This window comes from Malaclemys terrapin, chromosome 10, assembly GCF_027887155.1.
Source record: "Malaclemys terrapin pileata isolate rMalTer1 chromosome 10, rMalTer1.hap1, whole genome shotgun sequence".
In the NCBI taxonomy this organism is placed as follows: Eukaryota; Metazoa; Chordata; order Testudines; family Emydidae; genus Malaclemys; species Malaclemys terrapin.
In genome coordinates, this window is record NC_071514.1 from 74,778,029 (window position 1) to 74,790,149 (window position 12,121).

The window sequence follows — 12,121 nt, forward strand, 5'->3', positions numbered from 1 at the left end:
TAGACAAGAGGTATTCGATCTCCTGGGCTGGTGGGGAGAAGAGGCTGTTCAAACACAGCTATGGACCAGCCACAGAAATGTGAAAAAATTGCATGGGGGATGCAGGCAATGGCGTATGACAGGGATCAGCAGCAGTGCCACATGGAAATGAAAGAACTGCAGCAGGCATACAACAAGGCCAGGAAGGCCAACATTTGATCTGGTGCTGAGCCACAGGCCTCCTACTTTTTACAACAAGCTGCATGCCATGCTTGGCAGAGTTCCCACCAGCACCTCGCAGACCACCATAGATACCTCGGAGGAGCCTGAGACAGAGACCCAGTCTGAACAATGAGGAGAAGTTGGGAGACATGGCAGGATGGGGGTCCAGCTATGCCATGAGCCAGGACCTGTTCGAGACTCCACTTCAGTCTGGCCAGTCCCATCAGCCTAGCATGGATGAACCTGGTGAAGGGAAAGGAACCTTGAGTAAGTGTGTGCATGCATTTCCCCTTACAGTGTTTAAACTTAAAGATGGAGACCAGCCCATCCCCAAGTAAACAAGGCATAGGCATCTATTATTTTCATTGTTTGACTCTTATGAGAAGCAGTACAACAAACAGAGGTAGAGTTGGTATCTGCATTTCGTTCCCCTGTTCGGTTAGGTGTGGGTAGGAGGAGAGAGCGAGCAGTTTGTGTACATAGAGGTGTCCCTTGTATCCTCCTGAGAGATCTCGATGACACTTACATGGATATACTCTGCAGTTATCCCCCAAAGGCTTCTAGGGGTGGCTGACCGTTTTTTAATTCCTGCGTGGCGGGACACTTACCCACACACCTCCGTAAGGAGTTCTGCTGGCACAGTTGCAGTAAACAGGCTAGCGGCATATGAACCCAGGTGGCTTTGGGATGCCAGCAGCAGCTGTGCTTTCTCTGCCTTTGTTACTCTCAGAAGTGAGATAATCTAAAATCACCACCGCCTGCTGAAAATAGTGCCAATCTTTAGCACTGTTGTCCTATATTCGTATCCATGGAGAAAGGGATTGAAATTTTGTTTCTTGCAACCAAAAATCTTAGTGCCTGTCTCCCCCACATCCCTTCTTTGCCCCTGCTGAGCCATACACACCATGGCTGAGACTGGAGAGCTGTGCTGTGTGGAGGTAGTCCAAAGCTAAAGTGTCCATAAGCATCTCTTAAAAACATGTATGGGAATGAGGGCAGGGGATTTTGAAACTTGTATCTTTCCCTTTCTGTTACAACTGTAAATCCAATGATACATATCTGTGTTTCATCTGGAGCTGCTGCCATTGTGGTCTCCTCCACACCACTGGAACCCTGAGGAGAAGAAAGAAGAGGGCCAGTGAGATCCTGCAAGCCAGTGATGAATCAGAGACTGCAAACAAAAGGCCTGTGTGGCCAACGTAGCAGACGGCATGGAGAGGGACAGAGAGGACAAGAGAGAGACCCAGGAATCCCAGCAGGAAAAGGAGAGAGCTTCTCAGGCAGCGCAAACAAATATTGCAGACTCTGGTTGACCTACAAGTCCAGTAATCACCAACTCCTCACCCTTTGCAGTCTCTGGAGAACTCCATGGTGTGGCAGCTTCCCATGTGCCCCAACATTCCACCTGGCATCCTGGGCCCTATCCCTACCGCTCCATGCTGGTGGATAGTAAGGAAAACTACAGCTTCACATACACTGTCCTGTGAGAGCCACAATTGCTTTATGTGTAGCCAGAATAGACTACACCTGTGCATCGAAATGGACAGAAATGTTTGCTGCCTTTCTAATTTTAAAATTCTGTTTCGTTAATATATGTAAGAAGTTTCTATTGTATTGGTCCTTGGTTATATGCACATTGGTTATTTTGCACTGTCACTCAATAAATTTCTCTCTATATATTTTTAAAAGTATATTCAGTTCACCACTCCCACTACAGAATGCATAGTGGTACTCAAGCACTTGTAAGTTTATGGCATCACAGAACTCATAGGTTCAACAAAACACTTAGTCGTATGTGTAAATATACAGCAAGCGGCATGTAATTCATAGGTTCACTAAAAGACAGTGTAATATTTATAAATGTACCCCTGGCCCTACCGGTTTGGGGGCTCAGCACAGTTCAACACAATGCATTAATATGGCTGACCATTAAAGTGCTCTTTCAAAGCTTTCTATAACCGCATAGTTCCATATTAAGTCTTGCTGTTCAAACTCAGCAGACAGCCACTCTACCTCCACCCTGGCAGGAACTTTTCCCTTGTGCCTCGTATAATATCTCTGAGGCACAGCAAGCAGCTATAACCATCGGGATATTTTTTTTTGCTGAAGTTTAGAATTGGAAGTAAACACACCAATGTTCCTTCAGTCTACCAAAAGCACATTCAACTGTCCTTCTCTAAGTACTGAGCTGGTAGTTGAATCTTTCCTCTGTGCTGTCAAGGTGACTCTTCATGAACCATGGGAACAAGCGGTAGGCAGGGTCCTCCAGTATCACTATTGGCATTTCAGTATTGCCAATGGTGATTTGCTGGTTGGGAAAGAATATCTGTTTTCAGCTTTCTGAACAGTCCTGTATCAGGGGGTAGCCGTGTTAGTCTGTATCTACAAAAACAACAAGGAGTCTGGTGGCACCTTAAAGACTAACAGATTTATTTGGGCATAAGCTTTCGTGGGTTAAAAATCTCACTTCTTCGGATAGATCCTTTGTAAGCCTTTCCTATGGATGTAATCTATGTGGCAAGGTGGGCTGGTCCCAAAATAGGGATATGCATGCCAACTATTTCCCCACTGCAGTTTTGGGAACCCTACTGCTTCAAATCCATCCACTGTGTCCTGTACATTGCTGAGAGTCAGTCCTGCGTAGCTGGACACTATTAATGGCCCCCAGTGTGGATTTTCTAACTCCAAAATGATTTCCCACTGACCAGTAGTAATCAAGCATTGAAAGATTCCAAGCTTCTAAACTGTCAGTGCAGCTCTTATTCTGGTGTCCCTGCGCTGGAGGGCTGGGACAGGGTTGGCGCACAGATCTGCGTATGTGACCTTTTACATTTGAAAGTTCTGCAGCTACTGCATCTTGTCTTAAACCTGCATTGCAATGCTATCTCACCAGTCAATGCTAGTTTCTCAGGCCCAGAAGGGGCGCTCCACTTTCTGCAACTTCTCCATGAACACCACAAACAGCCTTGAATTGGTTTTCACTATGAAGAAATTGTCATGTCCCCAAGTATTGCAGTTCTTTCTCCGAGTCTGCAGATACCAGAAGATCTTGCATCCTGTCTTTGCAACATTCATAAGGACAGTGAAGAGCTGCATGGGCTCTACGCTTTTGCCGCAGATGGCAGATGCGGAAAAGGGCTGTGTGGGTTTGTAGAATTCTTTAAAAAAAGCATGAAGATTACGGGATATGGATGGCATTATGGGGTGGAGAAAGTTGCATGCAGGAACTTGACCTCTCGCTCCCAGAGGTCCCTGCATCATTCGTTTCTACTCCACAACACATTGCGAAAATTTCCCCAAAAGACTTTAGCCACGTGGCAGTGTTTGTGGCACACTGGGATGCCTACCTGTGGTGCACTGCACTCTGCTTTGACGCAAGCACTCCTGAGTACATGTAGCGCAGATACAAGCAGCCAGGTATGCATGAGCAGTGTACTAATATTGGCATCTGTATGCTGATGTAATTTGTATCAACCAGAATCTGTAGTGTAGACGTGGTCTTATGCTTCAGTCAGCAGTTTCCTTTGGTGGACTGTTAATTAGGTAGTTACAATAGACTTTCTAGTCTTGTTACTTAGAAACCCTATTATTCCTGTCCTAAAACAAGTAGCCACATTGGATGCAATAAAGAAACAAAGTAAATTCCATTACCCTTTATGATCTGTAAAGTCTGCCAAACTATGCTATCTTGGAAGCTGAGGAATATCCAAAATATAAAGAAAAAAATATATATAACCTAATGGAGAGAAGAGTGAGACTTACAGAAACGCCATTCAGAGTAACCTAGTGTCATAATTGTAGTCTGATTACCACTCATTAAAAATTGGCTAATGTATCTTAAAGATATTGATTCCAAAGAGTGTGATATAGTACAATTTTATTTAAAATGTTTATGCTATCTTAGTTAATAAAGACTGTTGAATGCATGTATATCTAATACCAAACATGTTTTCTTTTTCCATACTGTCTCTCTTCCCTTATATCTGTAGCAAGCACGCATTATTGTAAATAATGCATTGAAACTTTATTCTCAAGACAAGACGGGTATGGTGGACTTTGCTTTAGAATCTGGAGGTAAATATAGCAGAAAAGCTGTAAATAGATCAGTCTACTATTTGCAGCAATGTAATCTGAGTTGTCAATTTTTACAGTAAAACAAGAATTGTGTCCAATGCTTGACAAACAATAGGAATGCTATATATTGTATTTTGTTGAGTTGGATGTTTATATGTTAATAGTATACACCATAAAAATGCATACAAACTTAACTCTGAACTCCTGGTTGCACTGTGGAAACATACTGATATACTTGAAGTAAGACAGTATGGCACAAGTTTGAAGAAACTTTAAAAGAAAATACCGAGGGATAATTGAGTGACAATAGCTATTTTGTATGGTATACATATTCTGAATATGAACTTACTGAGAGAGTACATAGCTGTTCAGTTTTTTAAACTTCTTTTTCAAAAATACATTTTCATTTCAAACTGAAAATAGTACTTATTTTCTGAGAAATATGCTACTATTTGAAAAGAGGGGTACAGCTGCCTTAATGTAAAACTCTATTTAATCTGGGGATAGGACGCTTGCATTAAAATAACAGTGCTTAAAGGAAAGTTACTAGAATTTGACAGGATTTGAATACTTGTTTGAAAAAAATCATTGGCATGTTCAATTTGGAAAAATATTTTACTGAAAGCAAGACTAGTTACTTGATGAAAAATGAAACAGTTCATGATTTGTGTTTTAACCTGACTTTTCTTTTGGAGGTGGCAGCATTCTGAGTACTCGCTGTTCTGAGACCTACGAGACCAAAACAGCTCTAATTAGTCTCTTTGGAATTCCTTTGTGGTATTTCTCTCAGTCTCCCAGAGTGGTGATCCAGGTAATTAAAAGTAGAATATACCTAAAATCCTGTTGTTTGTATTTCTGTAGCACCAAGTCATGGACCAGGACCCCATTGTGCTATGAAAGTTGTGTTTTAAAGCTACACTGTCAAGAAACATTGGATATCAGAATTTTTCTTGAAATGGAAGATGCACCTGGAACTTCATTTTTTCTGAGAATAGAGCCCAGTGCAGAGAGCCTACACAAGGCCTAGTCACCATTTAAATCACACTTAAGCCCTATTTGGAAGATTTAAATGTGACTAAAGTGGTGCATAGGCCTTGTCCAGAGGGCCAGCCCCAGGAGAATTCACCCTATAAATGAGAGAAATAAGCACAGGCCAAGGCCTGTCATTAGTGGTTTTGGACACCTCCGTTTTTTGGTTGTCTAGCTTAAAACATCTGAAGGAAGGCCTGGTTTTCAGAAATTTTCTGGGCACACATCCTATGAAATTTACGCCTCTTTAGGAAGAATCAATTTCAGCACCAAAGATCACTAATCACTTGTGACAATATTGGCTCTAACTTTTATGTAGAACCCCAACTGCTAGGGAGGAGTACAAAAGAATAGTGGGGACAAAGTCAGAAAGGGTAAGGCACAAAATTTAGTTACACCTAATAAGGGACATGAGGCAATAAGAAGAGGTGTTTTTTAAATACATTAGGAGCAGTAGAAAGACTAAAAGTGTAGATCCTCTACTTAGTGAGGAAAGAGCTAATAAATGATAACATCAAGAAGGTTGAGGTGTTTAATACCTATTTTGTTTGTCTTCACAAAAAAGTCAAAGGTGACCAGATACTCACCACAGTATTAATAAGGGGAAAGGAATGCAGACCAAAATAGGGAAAGAACAGGTTAAAGAATATTTAAGTTAGATGTATTCAAGTAAGCACCTCAACTCAAAAATTCATGCTAGATTACCTAAGGAACTAGCTAAAGCAATCTTTGAACTGTTGTTCGTTATCTTGGAGAACTCATAGAGGACGGGTGAGGTCCCAGAAGTCTGGAGAAGGGCAAACATAGCACCTGTCTTTAAAAAAGATAACAAAGAGAACCCTAGGAATTATAGATCAGTCAGCCTAACTTCAAAACTAGAAAGATACTGGAACAAATTATTAAACAATCAATTTATAAGCACCTAGAAGATAATAGGATTATAAGGAATAGTTAGCATGGATTTGTCAAGAACAAATCACACCAAACCAACCTAATATCTTTCTTCTACAGGTTTTCTGGCCTAGTGGATGGGGGGCGGGGGAAAGCACTAGACATGATGTATCTTGATTTTTAGTAAGGTTTTTGATGCTGTCCCACAGGACATTCTGATAATCAAACTAGGGAAATGTGGTATAGATTAATTTACCATAAGCAAGGTGCAAAACTGGTTGTAAGACAGAGTTATCCTCAATGGTTCACTGTCAAATTGGGAGGGCGTATCTTGAACAGTTCCACAGGGATCGGTCCTGAATCCAGTACTATTCAATGTTTTCATTTTAATGACTTGGCTAATGGGATGGAGAATATGCTTGTAAACTTTGCAGATGACACCAAGCTTGGGAGGGTTGCAAGTGTTTTGGAGGCTAGAACTAGAATTCAGAAGAACCTTGACAAATTGGAGAATTGATCTGAATTCATTAAGATGAAATTCAGTAAACATAAGTGCAAAGACCTTCACTTAAGAAGGAAAAATCACATGCACAACTACAAAATGGGGAATAATTGGCTAGGTGGTATTGTTGAAAAGGATCTGGGGGTTATAGTAGACCACAAATTGAATATAAACCTACAATGTGATGCAGTTGCCAAAAAAGCTAATATCATCCTGGGGTGTATTAACAGGAGTGTTATATTTAAGACACAGGAGGTAATTGTCTTGCTCTACTTAGCACTGGTGAGGCCTCAGCTGGAGTACTGTGTCCTATTCTGGATGCCACACTTTAGGAAAGATGTGGACAAATTGAAGAGTCCAGAGGAAAGCAACAAAAATTATCAAAGGTTTAGAAAACCTGACCTGTGAGGAAAGGTTAAAAAACCTGGACATGTTTAGCTTTGAGAAACGAAGACTGATGGGGGACCCAATGAGTCATCAAATCTGTTAAGGGCTGATATAAAGAGGAGTGTGGTCAATTGTTCTCTCTGTCCAGTGATGGTAGGACAAGATATAATTGACTTAATCTGCAGCATGAAAAATTTAGGTTTGATATTAGGAACTAGAAGGGTAGTTAAGCTCTAGAAGAGGCTTCCCTGGAAAATTGTGGAATTCCCATAATTCATTTTTTAAGAACAGGTTGGACAACCTCCTGTCAAGGATGCTCTAGATTTGCTTGTTCCTGCCTCAGTATAGCAGGCTGGACTTGATGACTTCTTGAGGTCCCTTCCAGTCCTACATTTCTATGATTTTATCAACAAAAATTGCTCTTGGCTTCCTCTTAACTTTTGCATACTTACAGGCATATTGTATGACAATAATGCTATCTGGGGGTATAATTTAACTGTCAAAGTTGGTTTATTCACATATTCAGTGCTGTTCTTTATGTCTAACGTCTAACTTGTTTCAGACTACTTTGAATACATAATATTAGGGGTTCTCCACCTCCCCCTCCCCCCATAAAGGTGAGGAGTAACTTGTATTGTCAGCCTCTTGCACCAGAACACCAAATACTAGCCACTGAAAAACATTTGAGAATAAAACATTCTTTCATTACTGAAAATACGTATCTGGTAGTTATGTTTTCTATCTTTCTGTACAGTGAATAATTTAAATCATACCTATAGTGCATGGTCTCTCAAATTTTTGAATCAAGAAAATGTCCATTCAACTATTGTAGAAAAATGAGAATTGATACTTTGACATTAATGCTGATATTGCAGAGGAGAAATATCCTCCTTCTTGCAAACAATGTTTTTTGATCTGGTAATTTACCCAAACTGTCTGAAATAGACATAATTGTTTTTCATGTAACGGGGTACAAAGTATAATCAGTGGAACTCCTTGCCTGAGGAGGTTGTGAAGGCTAGGACTATAACAGCGTTTAAAAGTGAACTGGATAAATTCATGGCAGTTAAGTCCATTAATGGCTATTAGCCAGGATGGGTAAGGAATGGTGTCCCTAGCCTCTGTTTGTCAGAGGGTGGAGATGGATGGCAGGAGAGAGATCACTTGATCATTACCTGTTAGGTTCACTCCCTCTGGGGCACCTGGCATTGGCCACTGTCGGTAGACAAGATACTGGGCTAGATGGACCTTTGTTCTGACCCAGTACGGCCGTTCTTATGTTATGGTATAACCTAATCAGACTAAACTTTAATAACTCAAAATTCATTAGAATGTTTTACCAATATGTTCAATATTTATTTTCTCCCCTGCCCCGTCTTTAGCCTGATATGTATCCAGGAAACTGCTGGGCATTCAAAGGATCACAGGGATACCTTGTAGTTAGACTTTCTATGATGATCTACCCAGCATCCTTTACATTAGAACATATACCAAAAAGTCTTTCACCGACAGGAAATATCACAAGTGCTCCTAAGGATTTCTCAGTATATGTAAGTCTTTCTCTGGTAAAGTTAAGGTACTAAATGTTTTTGCTCTGTTTGGATAATTTGAGTAGAACTGTTCACAATTTTAAATCGTTATTAGTGTAAAACAGCCCTCTATTTTAATATTTACATTTATTGCTCTTAAATTTATCTCCTTTTGTAGAGTTTTGAGATCTATGAATGAGAAATAATGTATAAAACCTAAGATTGTTTTTAAAAATTCTAATGCTTCTGTTGTTTTACTCATCTAGTTTACAGAGAAGTGCATTAAAGCAAAGTAATCTAAACTTGTGTGATGATTATCTAAAGTGATCTTTAAGTCCAAGCACTTTATGCCTTCATAAAAGGAATAGATGGTAATCCTTTCAGGCACTGTCACATAACAGTAGTCTACAGCTGTATGGCACAGTCATGGTCCATTTTGACCTCTGGAAACTTTGTTTTTATTTCCAGTTGACATGAAATATGTAAAATAATGAGCATTGGTACCCATCCCAGTCTTCTTCAATCCCACCCTTTCCTGGTCTCACCTTTCTTTCATTCTTGTTATTCCTGGACAACCTTTATTTTCTACACAATGATAACTAGTGGTTGTACTGCCCACCCCTGTTAAGAATATGATACCCTATAACTGTAACCAAACTTAGTTTTGTCATTCTGATTATCTGAAATTTGGAAAAAAAAATAATCAGGGCTTAACTCTTGATGATAGGGACTAGAAGATGAATATCAGGAAGAAGGTACCCTTCTAGGACAGTATGTGTATGATCAAGGAGGAGAGTCACTACAGATGTTTCAAGTGACGGTAAGCCCACATTAACAGAAAATATGTAGCTGTTGCCAAAGCCACTTGACTTGCCTCTTGCAGTAATAGCAGTAATCTAATTTTAACACTGCTTTGATACATTTGCTGATGCCTTTCACTACCCGTGTGCTAGTATGCAAAATGCTAGCATTCTGAAATGTGATTCTGATTTAACTCTTGCACTGATAACTGCAATAATTTAATGGGATTATTCCTGACTTGCGCCATTGCAAATGAAGAGTCATTTTGGCATTTTTATTTTTGCCTTCCATAAAACATGCATAATGAAGAATGTCTCTTTCAGCACCAGAAATTTGCAATATCCATATTAAGTCAGTTGGACCACAGTTAAACTGGTCCCACCCCACAGTGGATTAGATCAGTAACTTTCACTCAGTAAAACTATAGCACTGTTCATCTGAAATTCTCTGTGACCTGGAAAGTTACTATAGCTTATTTTAAAGGTTATTTTGCTATAAAACTCATATTCCTGATTTCAAGCTTTTAAATAAAAGCATTAAGAATTGTTTTACTTCGTCTAGATCTCCAGCAGAGCATGGGAAGTCAAGCAAAGACAATGAAAATTTGACAGCTTGTGTAGATTGCAAGAGACTATCCATAAATTGTGATTACCTTTTGCGTATATAACTTAACTACTTAAGCAATTAATGATGTATGTAGTGTAGTGATTTGGCTGCTACTCTTAAACAACTTTAGGTGATCAACATCAGTTGTCTACAGAGAAAAATAAAGTGGTGAGTGAAGTCTGATTCTTTTTTTTTCCCCATGTTTTTTCAGGAGAAAAATGAAAATGCATTCCAGATAGTGGAGCTAAGAATTTTTTCTAATTGGGGCCATACAGAGTACACCTGTCTGTATCGGTTCAGAGTGCATGGAAAACCTACTGAATAAACTACTACACTACAGCTTTTTTTGTTGTATATTTTCTGTTTGTATATATTGGAAAACCTAGAACACTGGAATCTTTAAAGGATGAGGATATGTGACATGTACTGCAGGATCAATACTCCTCTTCAATAAAATGCAGAAGACTGTCAGCAGAATTGTATACAAACTCGTACCTGCTCTGATGCTCAGTTTGCAATTGCCAGTCAGCTTTATATTTTAATGTGTCCGTTCTGAGACAGATATTGCATGCAAACTACTCTGGTTCAAAAGCCGAGTTGGCAAACAGGTGATACTTATTTTATTACATTTGAATGTACAGTTTTTAAATAAGCTATGCTTTCTGCAGCTAGAAATCCGTTTTTAATACAGGCCCCATCTGCACACTTCTATTACCCGGGCTCCCTATGTGAAAACGTATGAACACTTTTGAACACTAATAGTGGCTAATGTATGCTTTAGTTGACCATGACGTTTGAACTTGTTGCTAGGCCCAAAAGGACTTCCTGAGTAGATGCAGAATATGATACATGTTACTGTCAAGGAAAGTGAATGGAACCGAAAATAGTTTAAACATCGGAGGCATAAAAACCTTTCCTCTTTCATGGAACCATGCATTAATGTAAAAGTCAGGGTTGATTTTAAACCACTACAATTATTTTAAGTTTTCTTCCTGTTTAGTTTCCTTTTGACTTAGCTTGTTAGACTACTCACTCAGTGTACTAACATTTACTGAGCAATCTAGTAGGCTTATCTCATATACCAAGGTGAGAGTCTGGCTAATGGTCTGCAGATAAGACCAATTCAGAGCTCAAATTGCAGAGGCAAAATCTTGGTGTGCAGAAATCTCTCTTCAGCACAGGATTAACTGGGCTGGCTCACTTTAAGTGCTGCACTGTGGAAGCGCGAAGTGAAAATAGGTTCCACATCATAGACTCAACTTTTAATTTAAAAAAGCAATTCTGCAGTGAAGTAACTTGCAAAAGAGATTCACACTCAATGCCACTATATTTAGATACCGTTCTTTAGACAATGTTTCAATGTATATACCCTTAAAGTGGAGGATTCATTACCCATTGAAGAAGGTTAGAGCAATGACTCTTAACAGCATTATCTTATTGGATTTACTTGGAACTTGCATTGTATTAACAAACTGCATTTTGCTAACAGACTGCTTGCACAGCTCTCCCTACTTAGATTTGTAATTTTATTTTTGACTGTTACTGGAAACCTTTTATAAACAAGATTCCTGAAAGACATTCATGTGGAGAAATTTATCTTACTGTTGTAATGCATTTTATTGGGTCAACTTAATTACAGGTGTGCTATGTTATATTTTTCAGAAAGATGAATGATGGTGCTGACTGGTTTTCTGAATTAGATTTCTGTATGTTGCACAATAGTCCTCAAATGTTTTAAAAAAATCTCCATAGAAAGAGTGTTTAAGTTCAGCTAGAAACAGAACCAATGGCCTATGCAGAAGAGCTAGATAAAACATGTACAGGTGTTTCATATAAGTTAAATATATAAATCAGAATTATCCTGTATAAATTGAAATTAGGAGCTGGGGTGGGAATATTTTGAAAAACACTAACTTATTTTTAAAGACGCAAGATAGGACTTTGTGCAATGTATTTTTGTAAATGCTTTTCAAAATATTTGTCTTGGTATTCTTTGCTGCCTCCAAACGGATAAGATGCTATTGAGATGTTTAAATAAAGAATTTTAATTTTTGAAAGTGCATGTAATATTTGAAACAAGTAATAAAGTTTCTTTTCTGTA

General features: G+C 39.1%; 1 protein-coding gene across 9 annotated transcripts in view; it reads left to right on the top strand.

Annotated features, from left to right (window-relative positions):
• SUN1 (Sad1 and UNC84 domain containing 1) overlaps positions 1-12,121 on the top strand; it is a 61,631-nt gene extending 49,510 nt beyond the window's left edge. For all 9 annotated transcript variants that reach the window (XM_054043111.1, XM_054043106.1, XM_054043105.1 and 6 more), the window contains 5 exons: positions 4,191-4,275; positions 4,971-5,086; positions 8,467-8,634; positions 9,341-9,433; positions 10,232-12,121. In XM_054043111.1, the coding sequence (XP_053899086.1) occupies positions 4,191-4,275; positions 4,971-5,086; positions 8,467-8,634; positions 9,341-9,433; positions 10,232-10,345 (576 nt within the window). In that variant the 3' untranslated portion in view covers positions 10,346-12,121. The remainder of the gene's footprint in view (positions 1-4,190; positions 4,276-4,970; positions 5,087-8,466; positions 8,635-9,340; positions 9,434-10,231) is intronic.